This window comes from Archocentrus centrarchus, chromosome 21 (assembly GCF_007364275.1).
Source record: "Archocentrus centrarchus isolate MPI-CPG fArcCen1 chromosome 21, fArcCen1, whole genome shotgun sequence".
Taxonomy (NCBI): domain Eukaryota; kingdom Metazoa; phylum Chordata; class Actinopteri; order Cichliformes; family Cichlidae; genus Archocentrus; species Archocentrus centrarchus.
Genome location: NC_044366.1, coordinates 27624531 through 27649062, shown reverse-complemented (window position 1 = coordinate 27649062; position 24532 = coordinate 27624531). Strand labels below are relative to the sequence as shown.

The following is a 24532-nucleotide window of genomic DNA, read 5'->3' as shown; positions in this document are numbered from 1 at the left end:
TTGAATGAGCTCAGGGCCCAAAACACAGGTGACTCAGCCCAATACTGCTGCTAAAATTCCTTCTGTGGAAAGATAGTGTACCAGAGGCTTTTCTGCTAATGTGCTGCACACTTGATGCTGCCTGTTGCAATCTTGTATTTATTATTAAAATGTATTTATTTATTCGCTCAGACCACACATCACTCTCCACTGTCAAAACTTCAGTTTGCCAGCCATTTTAAAAAGGTTTTCCATTTATCTGTCTGAAAAACTATTTCTGTGGCACTAGCCCAGAGAATGCATGACAAGTATTGTTACAGCACCGACTGTCCTGGGACACACTTTAGGGTTTCTCATTGTGTTTTATCATTCAGGCAGACAAGGCGACACCTTCTCAGTCCACTTCTTGTTTTTTTTTTTCTCTGTAAGCTCATGGTTTCTTCAGTAATGTGGTGATAGGGATGTTCCAAGATATTTGTGTTATTGTTTTAGATCAGTTCATAAGGAAGCCTTTGAGGTTCTCTCGCTGCCCAGCTTTGAACAAACCTCTACAGTCGGAGAAAATTCCTACCAGCCAAGCTGCCATTTCTTTTCCTTTTGTCAAGGTTGATATTTGTGTGTTAGCTGCAAAGACATATCTTGCTATTAAAAATGGATTTGTTTCCTGCAAGAGTTTTCAAAGCATTGCAGGGGAATAGATTTGAGTGCAAGGTGTTGACATCAAAGAGTGCCATACAGCTTTGTCTCCCATATGACCCGCGTTGAAATGCAGATGCTATATTTGGAAGAATCTACAGTTAGTCAGTGTCCCCTCACTGTCATTTCTCTTTTGAAGCGTGAGATGAAAAATTTAACATCCTTTTTCTTCTGTTCATCAGTGGGCTTGTCTTTCTTCTTCAAAGGCATGAGTCACACGATGACCTTTTAGTAACCAGGAGTTGAGCGTCTCCTGTGAAGCATCAGGGCTGCTTGAAAGCAATTTTGCTACCGCGTGTTAAAGAAAAACTCCAGAACTGTTTGCAGTTGGAGACAAACTCAGTTAAATGGCTTATGCTTCACATTTTGTTTATATATTAATTTGTTTTTAGGCTCCAGAGATGTTATTAAATCCCAGCACAGGCAGAGGCGCGGTGAAGGGTGTTTTCACACATGAGTTCAGGATCAGATTATTGAGTCTCTATCAAGACTTAAATCTAGTTGTTGTTAAGGGGATTAAAACACTGAAGACCTGCCATTCCTGAGTGTGTTGCTTGTAATGATCTATCAGCTCCTCCACATGAAGTGCTCTTCTTGTTCTTAGAGAACAAGACTCCAGCACAGTGATTAATTCAGTCTGTAATTGTACAGACAGACTAACATTTTGACCGCACTGTATCTTCATCGAGGTCATTTTGATCAAAGTTATTGAGAACAACCAGTTATTGTCAACTCAGCCTAGGCGTGCAATTGTCATTTGTTATGCCCAAAGGCTCTATTTTGTTGAGAGTGTTAACCTTGTATGCATCTCTGTTGATGTTTCACCATTGATGATCCTTGAATAACCACGTGAGACTAGCTCCAAACGCGAGTCAGTCCCCATAGAGTGCTGTGTTAAAATGCTCAATTTTAGAGCTGAAATTAACAGCCTGGTTGAAAAAACTGTTTTGATCTCTGTTTTCCCTTTTTTGTTACAGTTATACAGAGGATGATTTTTTTTTAAATGCCTCGCCTGTTTCAAGTGTATTGAGGCACAAAGTTTGGATTACTGGATATAGTTGGTAAGTAGATTATGTGGGCATTAGTCACCAGAGTCATTGAACTGCTCAGGTTTTTGCAGCATGAACATATTTATTTTCCGTATATTGGCACTAATTTGTTTGTGTCTATGTTATGCAATTATTTTCCCATAATGATCGTAGCGTATGCACCCTATTTTCTCCTTAATGGGTGGGCCAATCCGAACAGAATTTTGCATGAACATTGTCCCACATCAAGAAATTATCATCTATATCTTTTTTCATAAATAATTTCTTCTTTGTGAAAAATATTATAAATCCCAATTCTTTCATTTTTCATATATATCAAGTTCATCATTCCCCTGCGAATGTCATGTTACTTTGCGTATGTTTCATGTCACATTTTCCTTCCTGGTTCCTCGCCCTTTGTGGTCAGTTTTATTTTGTTATCAAACACATTCGTCCCTCTAGTTTTTCCACTTGTATTTCCTCACGTCCATTCCAATAATTTCAACAATTAGAAATTTGCTGACATTTGTGAATCCTTATATTGATGCTATGATTATTATTCCTCATATTGAGACGATGGTTGTTATTATAAGAAGAAGAAACTGAATGGATGGATGAATTTGAAGAAGTAGCTGAAATGCACGAGAGGACTCGAACAGGCCAATCACAATAGCTGAGCGCTGTGTAGGTGTGACGTTCAGTTGCGTTTTTAGGTAGGTGCACGTCACTTTACACTGTAGATTACGTTGTAGGGTTTCAGAGGGGTTTGCGGTTACAACGTGGCTACAGTGTAGATTTCCCGCTGAAGAATAATTCCTCTGTAACAATGCACGCTTTAACCAGACAGGTTGCTCAGCCACTGTCGTTGCCCGTTTCTCTTTCCACATATTTCCTATTATTCCTCTACCGCTTTCTGTCTCATGAAGGCACAAATGTGTTCTCCAGGAACGTTGGTAATGTCATTACTTGTCACCACTTTCAAAGGTGATAATTTTTCTGTATTTACAACTGCAGCCTTCAAGTTGCCAAAAAAGTTCAAGATTATAAATTTGAAGAATTTCTTTTTGATGTTTGCTTTTAATTTCAAAAAGACATTTGTTTTTGTAAACTTATGTAATGAGCGTTAGCTCAGCTGTGCCATGAATGAAGTTTACTTGTCTGCATTTGTTTGCATCTGGTGTGACAAACTCTGTCTTTGGTTCATGCAGTTTGATTCTTAGGTCTGTTCCTGGTTACTAAGGCATTAATATACCAGCTGACAGCTTTTGAGGGGAAATCCAGCAACAAATAACTGCAGGCTATCACGTGAGAGACTTTCACCCTCTTGTACACTGCAGAATGAGGCTGGCAGTGGGCTGCTCACAGTAATCAGCATGCAGCACATGACCTGCATTTATGCTCACAGCACACAATGTACCTCAGTGTGCTACCAAAATGGGTGTAAACTTGTAATACAATATTCCAATCATAAGTAAAGGTAAAAATTTGATCAGCAGTGTTTCGGGGCAGGAGGACTGTTCATTTCTTCCACTGACATTTCCCTCCAAATAATTAGAATTTCAAAATTCATCTGTGCTCAGTCTTCATTTATAAATATAAATAAATCCCTGTGTTTTGTTTTATTTTCAGTATGCTGCTTTGCCATAATCAGTAATCTCTGTTGCTGTCACGTACTCTGCCAGGGCTCCGCTTACGGCTGTTTTTACTTTCCCCAACTTTTTTGGAGAGCTCACTTTCTTTTCAGAAGCTGCAGTTGCTTACTCCCTGTTGCGTTGCTAAGTGGTATAATAAGGGTTTCTTGGATGAGATGGAATTAAACCAGTGGTTTTAGATTTTGCCACTGTTCCATGTGCTGACGCACTCAGTATGTTTCTTCAGCTTTAATTAATTTTTTATTTTTTTATCCTCTCGCACTATTCGCACGGGCATCACATCTACGAGATGAACGGAAAGTATCTGCCAGGGACACAAAACACTTTATAATCCTCTTTGTGATATTTTGTGAAGCTGTGCGTTTTGGAATAGTCCGGGAATGCCCAGCTATGCTTATGTTAAATCTGACATATTTGCATTACTGTGCTCCACAAGAGCACTGGTTGCAGAGAAAGTCAAATGGATAACCTTAGATGTGAACCAGTGTATGAAAAAAATTATTTTCATCTAAGCTGGATGTTAGCTGTTTCTAGAAGCACTATATCAGGTATTTATGAAATACATGAACATATATGGAAAATCACTGGAAGCATAGGAAGAACTCACGAGTAGAGTGGAAATTTGACACCTCAGAGACAGTGACAGAGAAAGGTGTGGGAGGGTAAAAACTGAGACGACAGATTTTTTTATGGACTCTTCTGGCAATTATTAATCACGCTCTTTAAAAAAAAAGTTATACATGCATTGAATGTACAGCCACAGCTGTGAAAGACTGGTGTATTACATCATCCTATCACTGCAAGATTATCAACTGAGTTAAAGAAAATATTTAACTTTTTTCTATGGTTTTTTCTGCTTGTTTACCTCCCTGTTGGCCCCATAAAGCTACTTCTCAACCTAATACACTGAACTGAGTTTCTGTAATATGACTACAAATGTTGCAGTAAAGGTATTCACTGTGTTGCTTTGGAACAATAGGAAGATAATGGCAAGGTTGTGGTTTGAAGGCCAGAACAGGGTAGTTTTTCACTACAAATTAATAATATAAATAATACAGTATGATTGTAATAAACAAATGTGCACTTAGACAAACACCTTCTACTTTACTTTCGGTTTAAACACATCTAAAACAACATATTTTTGAAGTACCCCATGCATATGTGTGCATTTGTATATATTTAGGACAAAAACCAACTCATGTCACATCTCACCCGAACGTATCATCACACCAAATGTAATTCTGATACTTAAAAGTAAAGCACTCATCTTCTTTTCTTTGTACCCTGAGCAACGTCGCTGGTTTTCAGCTGTGCTCACAAAGATGTCGCTCTCTGCTCACACTGTGATGCGTGTCATCTGCATCTCATGAAATGTGAAAATCTTAGAATTTCAAGAGTTTTTAAGTTAGGAAACCGATCTCACAGAATGACAAAAAGTAAAGCGACTTCTGGGAAGAGTTATGTAAAAGGTTAGTTTATGTATCCAGTAAATCACATGCTGTGTATCTGATTTCCCATAAATCTCTATTTTGTTTTATAAACCTCTTGTGATAATGTGTTCATGTGCCGCTTAGCCCTCTTTATAAATGAGCCCTCGCAGGGCTGCATTTCACCCTGCAGAAACACATAATGATAGAGGTGCATTGAGTGCTGTCTGCATGCAAGATGTCTATTGACTGGCCCTGATTGCTAATGGCCTCCATTAATCAGATGATCCCTCAAATAAGACTATAACAAGAGTATCTTATCTCTTTTTTTATTCCTTAGCTCAGCTGGGAATTTGTCTGTTGTTGTGTGATAATGCTTTGCAGCTTGCTTGGGGCATCATCACAGGTCCTTGATCATGTGGGGACTTTGAGCTGAATTTAGGCTGGCTGTGTTTTCCTCTGCAGTTATTAGATGATAGATTTCTGTGTTCTTCCCTGGGGATGATCTCTGTATTAAACATGGGAGCCCTGTTTTTTGTTTTTTTTTTTGTTTTTTCACTCTCCCTCTGTGGTGAGGAAAAGCCCATAGGTTTCCAAATAAGGCCTGGGTGAGTGCTGGCAGTATTAATAGAATAAGACTGCTGCTGGGGAAAATTTGTATTGACCTGTTGAAAGACTTTATCTGATGCATGCCGTTTCTATGGCAGTGTGGGGGTGGGATGATACAAGGGCTCTGTGGAGCTCCATGAGCAGCTGTAGCTGGCTGGTTACCTTCAAGTAAATAAGAATTTTAGTGAAACTAACCAGCTTCACTGAAGGTAGCAGGAGTTCACCTTTTAAATGTCAAATTTCAAACAGGAGCATGTGGTTTCTATCCAGGCTCTTGGGAAATGTATGACTCTTAACACTGCATACTGCAGCAGTGAGGCTTCAGCCCTGTGGGGTTTCGTACTACAAGGCAATTGTTCCTACATCTAATAAGAACATACTTCACTGAAAATTCTCAGGCTCACACAGTTTCACAAGAAATACATGAATAAATTCTTATTCACTTGTGTGTCAGGGTTTTTCGAAAATCTTTCAGGAAGTTTAAGGTTGTGTAGCACAATATTGTTTTGCATGCAGTAATATTACAATATTAGATAAGATCTGTAACAGCATGGCCTCTTAAACAAGGATATTAATTTAACCGCAAAATTATGCAGGATGATGCTTTTGTATTTAAAGCATATTGCCAAACGTATTCGCTCGTCTGCCTTCACACACATATGAACTTGAGTGACATCCCATTCTTAATCCAGAGGGTTTAATATGATGTCGGCCCACTCTTTGCAGCTATAACAGCTTCAACTCTTCAGGCAAGTTCTTCCACACTAAACTGGCTCATCCATGTCTTTATGGTCCTTGCTTTGTGCAATGGTGTGCGGTCACGTTGGAACAGGAAGGGCCAGACAGAGAAGTGTGATTCGTCACTCCAGAGGACACGTCTCCACTGCTCTAGAGTCCAGTGGTGGCGTGCTTTACATCACTGCATCTGACACTTTGCATTGCGCTTGGTGATGTAAGGCTTGGATGTAGCTGCTCAGCCATGGAAACCCATTCCATGAAGCTCTTTACACACACAGTGTATCTTGATGCTAATCTAAAGGCCACATGATGTTTGGAGCACTGTGCACCTCAGCATCCACTGACCCCACTCAGTGATTTTACGTGGCCTACCACTTCATAGTTGAGTTGCTGTTGTTCCCAATCACTTCCACTTTGTTATAATACCCCTAACAGCTGACTGTGGAATATTTAGTAGTGAGGAAATTTCCTGACTGAACTTGCTGCACAGGTGGCATCCTATCACAGTACCACGCTGGAATTCACTGAGCTCCTGAGAGCGACCCATTCTTTCACAAATGTTTGTAGAAGCAGTCTGCATGCCTAGGTGCTTGGTTTATACACCTGTGGCCACAAAAGTGATTGGAACACCTGAATTCAATGATGTGGATGGGTGAGTGAATATGGTGTACATGATGTGACTCTGGCATCACTTTGATGGTTCTTATTATTTCAGTATGTTTGAATTTTCAGCCAAGCCTAATACAGTAGTACAAGGTTAACATATCAAATACTGAAACTGAATTTATTTATTTATGGCAAATATATCAATCTGTGTTCACTGCAGTGGTTTTCAGAAAGGTGCAGTCTCCCTGGTATGCTCTTCTTATTCTCAGTCATGTTGCTAAGTTGTGAGCTGTTCCTCTCTGCATTTTTTTTTAGCATCAAAAAACTTTTCCAGTCATTTGCTGTCCCCATCTCAACTCTTCTTGAAACTTGTTGGTGTCATCAAAAATCAAATGAAGTATATATTTTACAAATGAATCATGCAATCGATCAGTTTTCTTTTAAATACAGTCCTTAAATGATTGCAGTTCATCACAATCTGTTTTTACTTACATTTTAGTGTCCCAGCTTTTCCGTAAATGGTTTGGAACATGTAAACATATTCATACACATGTACTGGGTAACATTTATAGTTAAAAAAAAAAAAAAAATCCTGCCGATGTTGCTTGAATTCACTGTAACATTTCAGGATTTATGATGAAGGATGAGCAAAAACCCTCAAAGACCAGTAGCTGGAACATATGTATGGAACATCGTGGGAAATAAACCTCTGTGGGCAGGGTGGCTTCTCATCTCTCAACTTTATCTAATAGGTCATTAGTCTTCTGTGGTTTAGTCCAGCTCATCTAAACAGTGTTTCAACTAGACAAGAAGCAGAAATAGCAAAGAGCAACCTTTTCTAAATTCAGCACCTTGTCCCATGGCTCATTTTGTTGTTTCTGTTTTGTTTTTTTGGGGGGGGAGGTCGTACCTGACTTCCAGGTTTGCCTTCCCGCCAGCCACTCCTCCTCCTGAGTCTGCTTGTTTTGTTTTGTTTTTTTTTTTGCATGGAGACCTGCTGAGGGGTTTTTGACTCAATAAAGATGTGCTGTGTTTGTTCCGGCAACAGTGAGGCCTGTGGTGTTAATGTGATTCAGCTGGCTGATTCAGCCCATTAAATAACTCTGTGAAAAGAATGGGCCACTGGCTATGGCTTGCTGCTGGCTGCCAGTCCCAGGACTCACTGTATACCCACAACTGAATAGAAACAATGTCTTTTAGCACTGGTGCCTTGGGCGCATGGCAGCTTGCAGGCTGTTTGATAGGTGGAAACTTGGACAGAGTCAATGAAACTCGGCGATCCCTTTTTTTCTGTAAATAAAATAAAATCAGGTTTTCGTAAGGCACAGGCATGCAAGCATACTTCAAAATGGGTTTTCCCACAGACGTCCAGCCCTCTCTCCTGAGTCGCCTCTTTTCTACTAACTTATGTAGTCAGTACATTTACATGTATACCTGAAACAAAATTGGACAGTGTGCCACTATAGTAAGTCTGCATTTAAATGCAGCATGTGAATAATAATCAGTGTCTCTGTGTCCCTTACTTTACTCATTACTTGTTTTAGCTTCAGTAGAGATATAATATGCTGCTTCTTTATTGCTGACTGCATTAAACACACCTGTCAGTGTTTGTGTGTGAGTAAGTTGGGAGCCTGCTGAAAGGATGGATTTTGTAGAGAGGACAGTTGTTCCTCACAGTGAAAATGTATCTTCATGCTACAAAGAGTCATATTGAAGAGGCTCAGTTTTACTTTCTTATCTCAAATTTCCTTTTGTCTTGCAAAAGATATGAAGTCTTTATCCCCACATAATCAAAAAGCCCAGTTAGTCATTTCCAAGTAATGACATGCCAGGTGTCTCTAACTTCCTTTCCCAATTACAGAAACCAGATTGAAGTTGTATGTGATGTTTAAGAAACCAGGGTGCAGAGACCCAGCTGTAAACCAGGTTCCTGAAAAATGTTTTGGGTTTTCTCAGAAGGATGTTGTAGTATTTGTTTGATAATCATATATAAGCTGAGGTTTTGCAGATCTCCCCTGCACAGAGGCCGTGTTAACTCCTGTTAACACTGTTAGCAAGAGTTAACTGCAGTGTTAACTCTTGCTTGTGGTTTTCGACATTGAGCACAGTTCTAGGTTTAGAACAGCCAATTACTTTTTGCTCTTTATAATGGTGGCTTTGGAAACTGTTGTCCCCCCCCCCACACACACACACACACACACCGTATCAGTGCAGTGTCATCGATAAACACACTGATTATCTGTCTCATCACATGCATGCACTTGCAAACATTCACACTGGGATCATGTGAGTTGGCCAGGGCTCTGGTGAATCTTTTAATCGGAAGGCCAGCATTTTGTCAGGGTTTTCGATGGATATTCTTATGGATCATGTGTCAAAGTAAAAAAAAAAAAAAGGGGGGGGGGTGACACACCTCAGCGCCGCCTTAGGAGAGGGTGGTGCACAAGTGGAGCTCGTGGAAACAAAGAGTGCCTTTACTCTTAGTTAGAGGGAAAACAACTGCAGAGCTGGAAAATATACATCAGTTTCTACCTTTGTCAAGGCAATTATGTCTCTAAATATCCTGTACTGTACTTTTCATTTTCATTCAGACTCTACAGAAGAGGCACTAAATTGTTCTGTAAAAAGTTTGTCTTGAGTTAAATGGTTGAAATTGTAATTTCCTGTGCTGTTGCTATCTAAAAGGTTTAATCAGTTATACATGCATATAGTTCAGTTTCTCGTTATCATTGCTTTCCATTCTACCCCTCCGCAGCCTTTTATTAGCATCATAACTATATTTAGCTACATTAGGTCAATAAATGGTCAGAAAAGAGCCGACAGTTTATCCAAATGTCTTTTTTGTTTGTCCGTCGGTCTGTCCTGCCTTGAGGGAATTTCTTCTGGATTGGGTACAGCATTCACTTGGATTCAAAGAAATGATAAAAATTCGATAGTCCAAGGCCACTGTAGCCTCACGAGGCCATTTTTGGTCATAAGTCAAGAATTTATACTGAGACGTTTTGCATTTATTGCATTCTCCAAATATCCACCAATTAATATTCTGGTGACTGTCCAATCATGTGCATGTTGTTTGAGCTCAAATATAGATTTAAATGCAAATATAAGAAATATAGGTTATCCACAGTAGCTGCAATGGCAGGGCATTGAAGTGGAGTAAAATGCCTTTAATCTGCTGTCTGAAATGAATTCAAACTCACAGTTTTTGAAGGGATATTGTGTCTGTCTCCAGTCTTAAGTGTTCAGTGTTGTGTTTCCTGCACTGCTGTCAGCAGCTATCACTTGAGAAATAAAGCTCTAAAGCACTGTAACATATTTTCCCTTCATTTTTCATTTTGCAGTTTCAGTTTACAGTCGTAGTGTAAATTTGTGTGGATCGCGCCTCTCTTTGTGCACAGTTCCCTCCATCTGTTAGTGCTGTTTTTCTTCCTTTTTAAGAAGTCTGGGCCAGGTGCAGATTCACAACAGTTTATCATAATATTAATAACACCTGCATACATGTTGTGTCCCAGTGAGCTTAGCACTGTGTATCTTTCTCTTTTTGGCCATTGAAGCAAGCAGAACGAGCAGTCTCAGATGCAAGTTACTGCCAGGCTGCTAATGAATGACACAAAGATGCAATGAAGAAACACTGCTGTCACATCACTGCATCAAAGTTTGGCCCAGACCCGATGAACAGACGTAACACACGCATTTATTCTGTACATTTTGATATATTTTGTGTTTCAGTGCTCATTTTGTGTTACAAAGACTCAAGTTCATCATGTTCACGTAGTTAAAAAAAAAAAGAAATAGGAGGATCATTTTCTTATGTTCTTGATTGATTGGTCAAGAACCAGCTTTAAGTAAACGTCCTCTGCGAGTTTTAAACCGAAGTCTTCACATTTGAGCAGTATGAGCGTTTCACCTCTGGCTCACATGGAGGCCTGTACTCACTCCCACCTTCTTCCACAGATAGTGTCCAACGTGCTGATCTTTTCCTGCACCAACATTGTGGGAGTGTGCACCCATTACCCCGCCGAGGGCTCCCAGAGGCAGGCCTTTCAGGAGACCAGGGAATGCATCCAGGCTCGCCTCCACTCCCAGAGGGAAAATCAGCAGCAGGTGAGAGAGAGCACAAAGCTCCAGTGACAAAAGATGGAGATGTAGGACTCCCCCCCAAAAAATACCTGACGTTAGGGATTAAATCAAGTTAACTTTTCCACTGAAGGAATATTTCAATGAAAACCCATTTATTGAAAATAAACTCATTCCTGATAAGCTTGAAAGATAGCTTGAAAAGTCTATGCAGTGGAATGTTCTTTTGACAGCAGGGGAAAACACCACAATTTATATAGAGAGTACACATTTATATCACTATATCAAAGAAGCAACAGTAGACAGGAGCTGTATTCACAAAGAGTGTAGGGATGGTCACAATATTAACAACAAAATCAAGCAGTTTCAGTGATTATTTCTTGTCATAAAATATAGTGTTTTTTCCCCATTGTTTACCTGCTCCTTGCAGTGCCTAATGCACCTACAGTTTTTTTGGGGTTTTTTTTGCCAACCACCATTAAACAGCAATGCTGGGCTGATAAAAAAGTGTGTGGTTCAAAGAGATTAAAAAGATTTAAGTGATTTTAAAAAAAAAAGGAAAAGGAAAGGAGTTGAGCTCCAGGGCGAGGAAGAATAGTGGAATATTTTCAAGTCATGTTTATACAGCTTAGGCTCTAAGTTTATGATTTTAAATTCAAATTTATATCATTTTTTTTGTCCAGTTTTAAAATGGTTCTAAATAATTATTCCCAGCCCACACTAAGGCACTGACAGGTTGTGGAGCTTTTACGCAGCGCTTTCTAAATAGCTTTGAGATTCGCAGTAGCTAATTGCAGTCAAGGTCAAATTAAAGAGTTTTTTTCCCCCCCCGTTACCATTATTCACATGTGTTAGTCACTCTGCCTCCCCTCAGATGGCTACAATCTTCATCTATTAACACACTTACTTGTCCTGTGAACTCACTGCTCCTCTGTGTCCTGCAGGAACGTCTGCTGCTCTCAGTACTTCCTCGCCACGTTGCCATGGAGATGAAAGCTGACATAAACGCTAAGCAGGAAGACATGATGTTTCACAAGATCTACATCCAAAAGCACGACAACGTCAGGTAACACCAGGGGCTGCTCTGTCACGTGGGAGGAGCCGATTGGATGACGGACTGGAGTGGGATTTTTATGGCTTTTTCCTCGTCTTACTGACCACTCAGAGAGCTTTAGACTACATATTTACATAAGTCCCTTTGCATGAGGCGGAAGCAGGAGGTTGAAGCTGTTATAAATAACACATTTTCTCAACACCTCCACACAAACAATCCTCATGGGGAACAATTAATATTATATTGGCGTTTAATGTACAATTTTCTTTATGTTCTTTTCTGGGTTTCAGGCAGCATCTGGTGAGTCTTTATCAGAAGAGCCTTTTTGTAATCACTGTGGGGAGACTTTCTGTTGCGTTGATTATTGCGAGAAACTTAAAAACAACCCAAACCAGTGCGAAATCCAGTGGAATCCCAAAATAATGGTGTAACATTTAACTTGAAATCAAACCACATTTCAGTGATTAATGGACCGATTTGAAGTATCTCAGCACAGTTGAGAAAACAAAATGTCCAGATGTGGGTGTTATTGTAGCTTTAGTTTAGCAGCCTCTGAACATAACTTCATCTCCTGGTCCATGCTCGATAGCTGTGGATGTTCAAACTATTTTTTTATATGCGGAGGAGGTAGAGATGCAGGGAGCAGCAACTATGTACAATTAACATGTAATTTACACACTGTAAAACACATGTTTAGAAGTTGCAGCAGAAGTGTTGAATAAATGGCCGTTTAATCCAGGTTAATCCTGAGCGGTGCAGCCCACTCACAGACAGCGGCAGAAGAGGAGGGGGGGGGGGGGGGGGGGGTGCAGACCATGTGCCGCCATGGCAACGAGCTGTATGCTATTTTCACATGATATTTTTCACCTGCCTCTATGTACAGGATCCATGCGGGGCAGGGGCATCAAACTCATTTCATAGGCCACAAACAGCTCAGAGCAGGCCAGTAAAACCACTGCAAAAATGCACCATCCATGAATAAAACAGATTATGAGCATGCTTTATGTTTGACATCCCCAATGTACAGTGTGATAGAACTTAAACATGTAATGTTATGATTACGTGTTTGAAGAATCGACATCAAATTAGAGCCGAACATTTGATTCTTTCAATAATTTAAACAGTGTGTTCGGAACTTTAAGCAATGCTTCCTCCATGCTTATAGCACGGAGAGAAAAACAGACTTGTTTGTGGTGGTGGTCACGATGGCTGATGCACTCAGCAGGGCGTAAATTGGTTTATAAGAACCAGGATAAGAAATTTACATCTGATCCAGAGTACTCTAGGTATTTATTTTTAATTTCTGAAGAGACAGAAGAACATGCAGCATGTTAAAAATAGTTCATGCAGCACAGCTTTGAGTTTGTTACTCTCAAAGTAACAAACTCAAATTAAAGAACAAAACTGTCTGAAGGCTATTAGAAAACCAGCAGTGACTACCAGGAGCAGTTTGACATCCACTTCATCATCTTCAGCATTTGTGTGACAAATGACTATCATCGTAACTATCATCAGCAGTTGTTAACAGTTTTTATACCGCGTGATTGAGCTTACCTGCTTCATTGAACCTATTTTTTTCTCTTAGAATTTTTTTTTACAGTATTTAACGCCCTCTGTCCATACACTGGTGGGTGATCTGAGGTCAGACTCAGCCCTCTCACCCGGTGACCTCGGCCCACATAGATGTTTTATTAGCTTTTAGACAGATGTGTTGCATTTGATTTGGATTTACATCCATCCATCCATTCTCTTCCACTTATCCTTTTCAGGGTTGCAGGGATGCTGGAGCTTATCCCAGCTGTACACCTTGGACAGGTACACCAGCCTGTTGCAGGGCTTGATGAGGATTTTATGTACTGAACTCGTGTTCCTCAGAAATGAATGGCCTTGTGGATCGTTCTCTTTATACCTCTTTCAGGGCAAAGCTTTGACCAGTTTTAGTCTGCTGTTAACAGCCACGGACTGCAGTTTGTTTAGATTCAGGGATGCAGTTTTTGTCCTTTGCTCTATTACCTGTGAACACATACACTGTGTAGGACAGTGCAGTTGGAAACTGAAGTTAGGTTTGGCACCACCTTGTGGAGTAAGAAAACACTACATCTAATGTAGTGTGTTTGTGTAAGTGTAACCACATTGCGGGGATGTAGCTTACATGTGTCATCAGTTAAACTTCAGAGCTCTGCACTCTGTTTGGGGACTAAAATCATCACAATTCAGTATCTGGTCTGATGCTTATAGTTGGTGTTAGAGTCAGGTAAGGTAAGTCTGCATGAAATTAATGTACATCTGTATAATGCCTCTGAGGTGATGGAAACAAGACTCTCCTTTTTTTTCTCTCTCTCTCCGTGTGTGTGTGTGTTTGTGTGTGTGCATGTGTGTGTCTGCTTGTGTGGCAACAGCAGCCTGGGTATCAAACCGAGTTTTGTTCCCTGTAGCTGTTAGAGTCAGGTGGCAGCCCAAACCTCCATAAATAATAGGTGTTATTGAAGTGCTTTATCACTTTGATGTGTCCCTGTGAGACCTCACGGGTTGGAGCATCAGGTCACGTACTTGTGCTCTAGTAAACAAAAGTCTTTTTATCACCACTAATGTGATCGTTATTGAGAATTATCCTTTTATTTTGCTGAAACTAAAGAGTTCAGTCTGTAAGGATGTGGATAATTTTTTGACCAAGGATGCAGGCAAAAAAAAAAAAAAATGTCCATGTTGCAGATGTACTTACGTAGATGTATCGGTCAGCTTTATGCCACGGCATCAGTCAAGCAAAACCACACTTGAAAGTGGCAAACATCAAGAAAAACACTATAATTTACAGTGTATATGTTCATTACAGTGCTTGAACATTTGCTAAATTCTGCATCCTCTAACTCATGCTTACCTGTGAAGAAGGTATCCTTTATGTAATTACAAATATTCAAAACCAGAGGCCCAAAGCAGGAGAAAATGAAGACAGAGATTTAGTTTCCTGATGTAGATTTTTATGTGGCCCACCGGGGAGCATGCTGCACATTAGCAACTGCTAAGCTTGGCTAAGTCCTCTCTGTGGTCATGAGTGTAAAGTTACTGTCGAGCTAACCAAGTGTGACCTGGCTTGTTGGGCAGCGGGCAGTGGTTTCTGGTAATTGGGGGCTCTGCTGAGCGGCCGAGTAACAACAGGAAGAGAAGTGACAGCTCCCACTGCTACCACTAAAGAGCAAGAGGGAAAACAGCAGGAGGCAGTGAGGTGAAGAGGAAGTCGCTTTGGGTTCGGAGCTTATTGCTGCTGTAGAGTAGCATTAGACTCTGCAGAGCTTCTACCTATCTGTCCATCCTGAGAATTCAAAAACAAAGGGTAGCAGTTCAGTTAATGGACTGTGAAAGGCATATAATTACATCCCTACATCCAACACAAGCATGCAAATAGTTTCTGATAGTTTAGGTTACACATTTGTACCATTTCAGGCTGAACTGCAGCTACCTAACCAAAGGTAGCAGATTGGTACTGCATGTGGGGAAAACATGGCTACAGGTTCGACTAATTTCAAGCAGTGGTGCCTCCAGCTAGGCTTCACTAAACACAATTAGCAGATGGAAGACAGTGAAGAGTCGGGTCCTTGTGGGGGTGCCTCTGGCTGCTGCGCTACACTGCGGGGCTGCTTTTAACCTTAAGTACTGTGAAGACAAAGTCAGGTCTTCATCAGCAAATTTCCAGAAGCAGGCAAGTTCATTTTTATTAGTTGTCACAATAAATAACGTTTGAGTAAAACATTTTGTAGTCATATCCACATTTTAACTTTGGTTAAAGCACTAAAGTTTTTAAATAATAGTTGGTTTGGTTGAAGGTTCCCACTTCCAGCAAATAGTACTTTAATGGCTGGAAGCAGAAGGGCTATGGATCCATTCCCTGCCCTCCACCCGACTGTTGGCTGCAGGAGGTTCTGTCATGGCGGTCCTTATGTTACCTGAAACTTTTTCTTTCTTCACCGTGTTGCTGAAGGGAAGAGGACAGCTCATGTACTGCTGCCACTTTACTTCCCCTGAAGTAAAGTACTATCCTCTGGCTTTTAGCACCGATGTGCACTGACTAAGGGGTTATGTAAGAGAGCTCTGGGGTAGACGTCTTACAGTAATAACAACAATAAATGTTAATTGCATAGCATTAAAACAAGCAAAACCAACACTTAATATACACAATAAAATACAAATTTACAAGTACATGTTTTGATGCTTCCAGGTTGCCCTTTAAATGTATGAGAGAGATTCTCAGACAGATCAGTGGAGCTCTAAATACTATTACATAGGCCAGCGACAGTCTGAAGATAAAGACATGGAAAGAACATTGAATAGTTAGAGAAACTGGCCTTACTGTTCTACAGATTCTAATTGACTTAAATGGAAGAATTAAAACTGAACAGCAGTTTTGGTTAAGAACGTCTTACATAAGGTGGTTCTGGTGATGCTGCCGGGGCCATGCCTGATCAGATAATGTATCTTTTGTGAACAAGTAGCAATACTGCATGTTGTATGCAGCATACAACATGCAGATCATTTGGTGTTCACTGTCTTTAATAAAAACAAACAAAAAAGACTTTAATGATGTTTAATAATGAAAATGTATCATTTGCAAAAAAAAGGGGAGAAAAGCAAAAAAGGAAATTAGGGAAATTGTGGATCGGAGGAAAAGTTGATAAAGGAGATTGGGGGGGAAAAGTAAGAGACAAAAACAGAGAAGCAGTGAGCCAGATGAGACGGAAAGCACTGAAGGGGCTGAGCTGTTGGTTTTTTTTTTTTCCCCCCAAATCTTATAAGTTTTCACAATGAAATCCCACCACGCAGTCAAATCCAAACCTAACATACTATTTTACATCCTATAACAGTGCCAGCCAAATCCAGAGTCTTAACCCAGTTCACTCCAGACTTTACAGCTTTAATGTCTGTCTGTACACCAACTACATTATATAAGAGCTGTTTTAGTGTCCAGTAATAAATAAGGGAAAATAATTCATTTTACAGAGTGCGGTCATGAGTGAGGGATTTTAACAAACCTGGCATGTGGCACATGCAGAATGTATAGTATGCATGCAGAATTTATTGTTTCTGTGAAGCCTGCACAGCTTATTTCTCATTTATTAGTTATTAACACATGAGCAAATAAGCTAACCGATGCACATATTTATATGTGTTATATGTATTTTGTGTGTTTCTTAGGATTCCGTAAATTCATCTCTCATTTTAAAATCAGGTAATCTGTGTTATTTGTTGTCCTCAGTTAGCGTTGCACTAATCCCAGCAGGTGCTCTTAATGACCTAAAGAAAAGTGAACTGACCTGAAACCAAAGGAACTGATTCTTCTTTTACAGAATATAATTTTGGATCCTTTCATGTCCGTGTGCTTATCACTTAGTAAAATTATTGCCTTTAATCCTGTAAAGGAGGACAGTGCAGCTTTGTTTAGTTTTTTCTAAGATGCTAAATTAAAAAAAAAAAGTCCTCTTTGAGGCTGTAGCATCTAGTGCGTTTGATAAGATCTCTAAATTATACACAGGTTTAGTGATTATATTACATGCATCTTAAGTTAAATCCAATCAAAGGTTTACCTCAGCTTTTCCTTTCATACTGTGTCAGACTTAATCAATGTCATGCCTGCTGTCAGTGATGGTTGCCCTTTTTCTACAGTGGCAACTTTGCTGCTTCTCTCCTCACCTCTTTCCACGTATGCTTGTAGAAGGAAGGGGAGGGCCACTTAATTCAAATTACTGCAGATGGAAATAACAGTCTCCTCTTTTATTATATAGATCTCACTGTTCTAACTTGACACTTAAAAAATGAAAACAGCTTCTTCTTTCTGTAGCATGTGTCGTACTTTCCTGCCTTTCTCTCGTCCATCCCACATTTTCCCTCTTTCATTCCTCTTCTACCATCACTACCCAACTAGATAGACCTGTTCTGAGTTCAGACACATCGGTCAAGTGTCTGGTTTCACTCCAACCTCCCATGCAACAGCTCACCGAAAGCAATCAATTATTCTCAGAAATGTGTACCCCAGAGTGGGAACTCTTAATCCTTTGCAGCCTAAGACCCAAATTGAGTAAATTTAGGAATTCTGGAGCCTGGGTTCATTAGAACATGTTAATGCTCTTGACACATGAGCAGTCAAGAGAAAAAGGTAGCCTGTGAACCCTGGAAAAAAAAAAATAACACTTAGACAAAATTAATTTCACATGCCCAAAATACGCTCACCTCAAAGCAACCACATGGCCAGCCTTGACATACTGTACAAACACACCATGTTCTTTTGCCTGTGTAACAGGCACTCACCCTGTGAGATTCATGTGAGCTTGTTTGGTCTGAAACCTTTGTTTATTTATAGCATTCTCTTCTCCTTCCCGGAGGTTCTGAGTTTGAAAAGCCGCTTCTACAGAGTCGGGGAAGTCATTAAATCTGCTTCTCATAAAGTGAAACAATGACAATGCTTCTTGCCTAAGGTCTTCTTACACAGCTGGATATCAGATTGCTGTAGACATTATATTAACTTGTACGTGACTGCGCTCATATCAAAGCCAAAAAGGCTTAACTCATAAACAATATGATTGCGTTAAGAAAGGAAAGAAGAAGAAAAACCTGAAAGGGAAATTCAAAACAATGACAAGTGCACTGTTTCATATAGAAAGAGTGGGCAACACCTTTTTTACATACTGTTAAAACTCCATGAATTTAGTAGACATGGAAGACTATTTAACAAGTGCTGGCTCTTTATTTCCAAAAATAAGGAACTTCATCCCTGAATTTGGTGTACTTTAAAGTTACAATAAAGTGATTGCTTTCATAAAATAAATAAACTTAAGTTTACATTAGAATATGTTCTATAAAACACATGGAAATATGTTAGCAAGATGGAGTTAAAAAAATTCTTTAAAAAATCCCATTTACCACTAGAATCTACCCCCTTTTTTGGCATTTAAATTTATGGATGGAAGTCTGTAGAAACAGCTTTCAGGGTCAGGGTCTGTACTCCAGTGCTCCTTTAGCCTCTGTGCATTTGTTACAGCAGTACCTTTTCATTATAGTATACTTACATATGTTCTAATTATTTATAGGGTTAATCTGAGGCATTTATTCACTGTCCATCTGTGGGTTACAGCACAAGTTGTTTTCCAGTCCTCTACTCGGGAACGAAGATTTGGAAACTGAGTCCTGAACTCCCTGACAAAGAGGATGTAAACAGATTATAAAATATGCAAAATATGATGTCTTCTCTTCAACAGGCGCTTGTCAGCATTATGCAAACAGGTGTTTCTAGGACTCTAGTTAGTGTGGGCTGCTGCTGTTGTGCTTTTATTAAACTGCCCAGCTGTAGATACTTACATAAACATTCATAATAAATTTATTGATTTATTAATTCTTCAAAGGAAATAGTAACTTAAATTTCAGTCTAGCATCGTCTCTTTCTGTAGTGATAAACTTGTTATGCCATATTTGACTATTTTGTCATACCACATTTTAATCACATTTGTAACAGTTAGATTGGGCCTTCCTTTATTACATGACTTTTAAAAAAAAAAAAAAACTATAACATTTCATCATGTTATAAAATAACTTACATCAGAATAAAAGCTTTAAAAAATACACAGAGTTGTTTACAAGCTAGTTTATACACCAAAAATCATTCATGCTGACAGCCTCATTTTTGTTTGCAGATCAGTTCATAATTAATGAGACTGAACTAGAAAACTGCAGCAGGTAGATGAGGCTTTTTTTTCTTAGGTTTATTTGACAATGAGGTCCCCAAAGAAGACAAGCACGAATGAGGGTTTGTTACAGCTGCTGTTGCTGCAAGAAAAATCCCGCTAAGCACTATTGTGTGTTTTGCAACATACGAGGCATGAGCTTCCCTCCTGAGTTTGACTAATGAAGTTCATCACATGCTTCACCCCATGAGGACATCACAGAAGAAAGAAATGTCAGGTGTGAAGTGCGACTCTGTGTGCGTTATGATGTTTCACAGAACAACGTCAGCCATTCAGAAGCTTTTACGTGAGGCCAATCTGACTGTCTCCCAAGGCTAAAGCCGAGCCTATTACTGCCTCTACCTCTTTGTCCTTGTTTCTTTCAGTGACTCAGCCTGCTGAGATCATCAGCCCTGCTGTTGTGCCAGTGTCAGTAGAGTAAATGCCTCAATCACGGGAAGGCCTTTGCTGTATCAGCTTACCTTGTTCCCAGCTAACTTTTCACAAGCTCAGAGTTACTCAACATGTATTAGATGCTCTCTCTCTCTCTCTCTTGTGCCCGGACTTCATTTAAATTCCAGATTACAGGCATTGTATTGAACATGCCTGTGCAAAGCCCCCTCAGTCACAGTCTTACACCTTTCATCTGCATCAGTGGCTCCAAGGTACATCTTGACCAGAGTTGTTAAATCTCTCACCTCTATCTCTTTCAATTCCTTTTTTTTTTTCTTCATTAAAACTCTTTGTATTGCATTTCTTTGTAAATTCAGTAAAAACAACAGCTGTCACCATCAGGTCACTGTTTTAATTGAATCTAAGTCAACACAGTGTACTTTTAAAGAGCATTTTAGTGGCAACAGTGCCTTTTTATTATAATAGTCTCAAAACTTGTCATGAAAAGATTTTATAATGTTGTTTTTGTATATCTAATCATAGTCTAATCATATAGTACCTTTTACCGCAGTGACAGACAGCTCAGTTGTTGTCCACCGGCTATTTATAACACATAAAAGACTGATGCTATTGACCCAGAGTTATAGTGAAACAGAGTTGTGACAGAAGCTTGCTCGGTGACATCTGTCAGTGAAACTGCTTTCCGTCTATCATCGGCCTATCCTTTTCAGAGTCACAGCTGACATTTGACTAGAGGTGTGGTATACACTGAACACGGCCGACGCCTTCAGAGAGATAACTGATCCCACACATGTTCACACCTACGGGCATTTTACTGTTGCCATTTAACCCAAATACTCACTGGGCTGTGGCTGGAACATGTAGGCTCAGAAGGTTTGAATTCAGAGCACGCTGATCTGAGCTAGAAACCAAACATGGAGTTGCACAGTTGTTTTGGGGATAATCTATTCCCTCAGTGCTGATTGCCGTGAAGGCATGTGTCCCTTTGGATCTTTTGGTCTCTTGAAAATCTCTGTGCCGCTGGTGTCACAGAGATTTGATTCCCAGTGGTCCTCTGAATTTGTCCGCGTGTTCCAACAACTAGAATTTATTGAAATCACATGTGTAGAGGCAGCTAAAACTATCCTTTCCAGGGCTACATGTATCTGAACAGGCATACTCCTGTTGATCTTTTTGTATTTCATTGCTGTTTCAAGCCTCAATCTTGACCGCTGAATTTAGTATACATTTATAATCTCATAAAGTTGCTTGATGCCCCACTGCAAGCCTTTACAATCCATGCTTACCCACAATGCTAACTGGTTTGCAGAAATATTCTGTCGGGTGAAGTGCATCGCAGGTGTGTGGAAGCAAGTAGTTATTGATACCCTGTGCTCCCTTTTGTCAGCATACAGTATCTCGTTCTTCAGGCAAAAGGATTGTCAGCACACTGGGAATTCAGGGAATGAGAAAAAGACTTTTCTGAATGAATTCTGTTTCTCTTGTCTTTGTGTTTCTGCAGCATCTTATTTGCAGACATTGAGGGTTTCACCAGTCTGGCATCCCAGTGCACAGCACAGGAGTTGGTGATGACTCTCAATGAACTGTTCGCCCGCTTTGACAAGTTGGCAGCGGTAAGGATGCATCACTTGCATGTACATGTACAGTGCTGTCCAAAAGTCTCGAGTCACCACATGTTGTTAGGAAAATGACAAATAGCTGCAGCAAACATGTGCAAACATACATGGAAGTGTGGTATATAAAGTCCCAGAAAGTTGAATCTGTTCATCTGGATGTAGCGTTTTCAGTGGGACAAACGTGTCGTCTTTCATCCAGGTGTCTTCTTCAGAGTCAGTGTTGCACTTCTTTTATCACCCACTCGTCTACTTTCCTCAGTTTCTTTTCTAAGAACACGCTGCACAGCATGCTGAGACATACCAAAAATACTGTATTATGCCTGTCAGACTGTGATATCTTTGGCCTTTTTCATAGGTTCAACTAAAGAAATGGAAACAAATGTGTTTTCATGACAGGCTGATAGTAACATAGTGCCTAAAGATACAATTTAAAACTGGATCTTTAACAAGTTGTCTGTTATGTGTAGACACAACACTGGTTGATCTCATGGGTTATGATAGGCCAGTGTAAAAAACAAAAACAACATTCCTGAAAATGGTCAGGTTTAAGGATTGGACTGAAAATGAGTGTAAAAGCAGCCGATGTCATCACCAGATAAAAGAGCTCTGATGGGCATCCGCTCATCGCTCCTTGTTTCTTCAAAGTACAATTAATAGAAGGACACATATCATAAATAACTGAAGCTCCTTAAGACTATGTTTTAGCATACTTAATTTTTCATTTTTTGATGTTTCAAAGACAAAATATGCAGCAGGCCTTGGTTACTTTTTGTAAATACAACATTCAAATGTGGTCCCTCCTCCCCGGTGGAGGGTCAAGGAGGCTAGTGAGCGAATGATGAGGGGGAGCAGTGTTAACCACAGCAGGCCTCAGCGCCTGATTTTTGTGTGAATGCAGCTTCGTCTTGTCTGCTGCGACCTCTGTCATCTGTTTGTGTGCGTAGCTCATGCTCACCTTTGAAACAGACACTGACCTGCAGGTCTTTGTGTACAAACAGCACAGAGAGAGGGAAGCTGTGGATATCCGTGTAATCTGGACATTGAAACGGTCCTGCCTTTGTACCCTGCACGCTGACCAAAAGGTTGTGTGCCAGAAAAGTCTCAATCTAAGCAAAATGCAAAGAATAAAAAATGCAAAATACAGACGGAGGGCCGGGCCGATAAATACATCAGACACTAACAAAACATGGCTTATTTGGATCCTGGGTTAAATTTCATTCTGCTAACTACTTCCTCTCTCCTCCTGTGACCCCAGAAATCATTTCTGCTTTGCCATCAGTGTGGACCTTCTATTAATTACTCTTCAAGGAGACAAGGGGTGATGAGAGGATGTGTATTGAATGTGTTTTATCTAGTGATGCGGCATACAAATTTCACATATTATAAATAACTGAAGCTTCTTAAAAACTGCCCTTTGGAGCTAAGGTTCTCTCATTTGGCACATTTAGCTGGTCTGTCCTCGTCTTCCTCGCATGTCTCTCACATCCTCAATAAGGAGGAGCTAAGGCATCAGAAACAGATGCACGTGGGGTCAGAGAGAAGAAAGCTTGTACAATGAAAGACACTCTGGGTGTTATTTCTGAAAGCATTTGCCCTTATACTTTTGTCTCACATTAGTTTTTGTTATCCTGAGGTAAACTGTTACGTTAAAGAGAGAGTGAAAGAGTGACTCACTTCAGTAACACAGTAAAAGAATCCTGTATATGATAAATGGCAGATAGAAAAGCTGTGAATATGAAAGGGTCAAAACTCACCTGCTTTAACTGTGATCTGGTGTTAATGCAACATTTTGATGTGTCCACAAAGATGCATGCAGAGAGGCATTTTGACAATCACACATTCTCTGACAGTTAATGTATTATTAAAATAGTGGTGGCACGGTGCTTAATAATCCACAGCATAGTTCTAATTTTTCACAAGTGTGCGTGCTGACAGAGGAGGTCCTGAGACAGTCATCGGAAAACTCAAAACAAATCAAATGCAGTCGCAGCCGCAGTGCTCAGTGATCACAGTGTTCCATTAAAAATGAATGAAGCTTTTCAGAGAAAGTTCACACAGAGACTGAATACGCATACTGCCTCATTATTTTTTCTAGCACCTGTTTGTTTAAACCCAACCGAGATTATGCAGTTGTTGCATACTTCAGATGGAGCATTTCTTTCTGCCGTTCGTGCACACTTGCAAACTGTGCTTTTAGATTTGAACCTAATGCATTCCAGTGCCAGGATTTTTGCCTCTGCAGGCTTCTTCACCTTCTTAAATACTCTGAGAAGTAATAATTATTCCTCGGGTGATCTGATGAAAGGTTAGAAACATAATTTCGCATTTGGTCAATTTGGTTACTTAGTAAAAAAAACAAGTGCAAGACTTGCATGGATGTGTAGTCCGCAGTATTTAGACTAATTACAATAGAGGCAGCTGAAAAAGGTCATGAGATACACAGTGAATGCTACTGTGAACGCAGACGTGAGTTCCAGTGTTTAGAGAGCGCGCCGGAAAATCTGTTTTATATCCGCTGTCAGTGTCTTTCAGCCACCTTTCCAGTGTCTGAACCGCAGCTTCATAGACAACACATTCATAAATATTGATTTTCTTTTCCTTACACAGAAGCTTCATTGTTTGTGAAGCGAATGCTCACTGTATGCCATTTGTTTATGAAAGGTGAAATGATGTGCTAATTAATATTTATACACCCATAATGGCATCATAAACCAGAAAGGTTGCAACTGACACTTTTATGTCCATGCCAGATGTACCTTGTATCTCTGCAAACAGACACGTGTCCTCTGTGCTTCTCACACAGTGGGGCTTATTGTATTTTGTCAGTGCCATGTGCTAGGAAGATAGTCAGGTGGCTATCATGAGACTCTATATTCTCCTATGCCTGTAGGATCAACAGACAAACACGTGCGCACAAAAACAAACAAGCA

General features: G+C 40.0%; 1 protein-coding gene across 2 annotated transcripts in view; it reads left to right on the top strand.

The window, feature by feature from the left end:
- The window catches only part of adcy5 (adenylate cyclase 5), an 88204-nt gene that overhangs the window by 31124 nt on the left and 32548 nt on the right, over positions 1-24532 (top strand). For both annotated transcript variants that reach the window (XM_030757715.1, XM_030757714.1), the window contains exons 2-4: positions 10690-10839; positions 11757-11878; positions 21488-21599. In XM_030757715.1, the coding sequence (XP_030613575.1) occupies positions 10690-10839; positions 11757-11878; positions 21488-21599 (384 nt within the window). The remainder of the gene's footprint in view (positions 1-10689; positions 10840-11756; positions 11879-21487; positions 21600-24532) is intronic.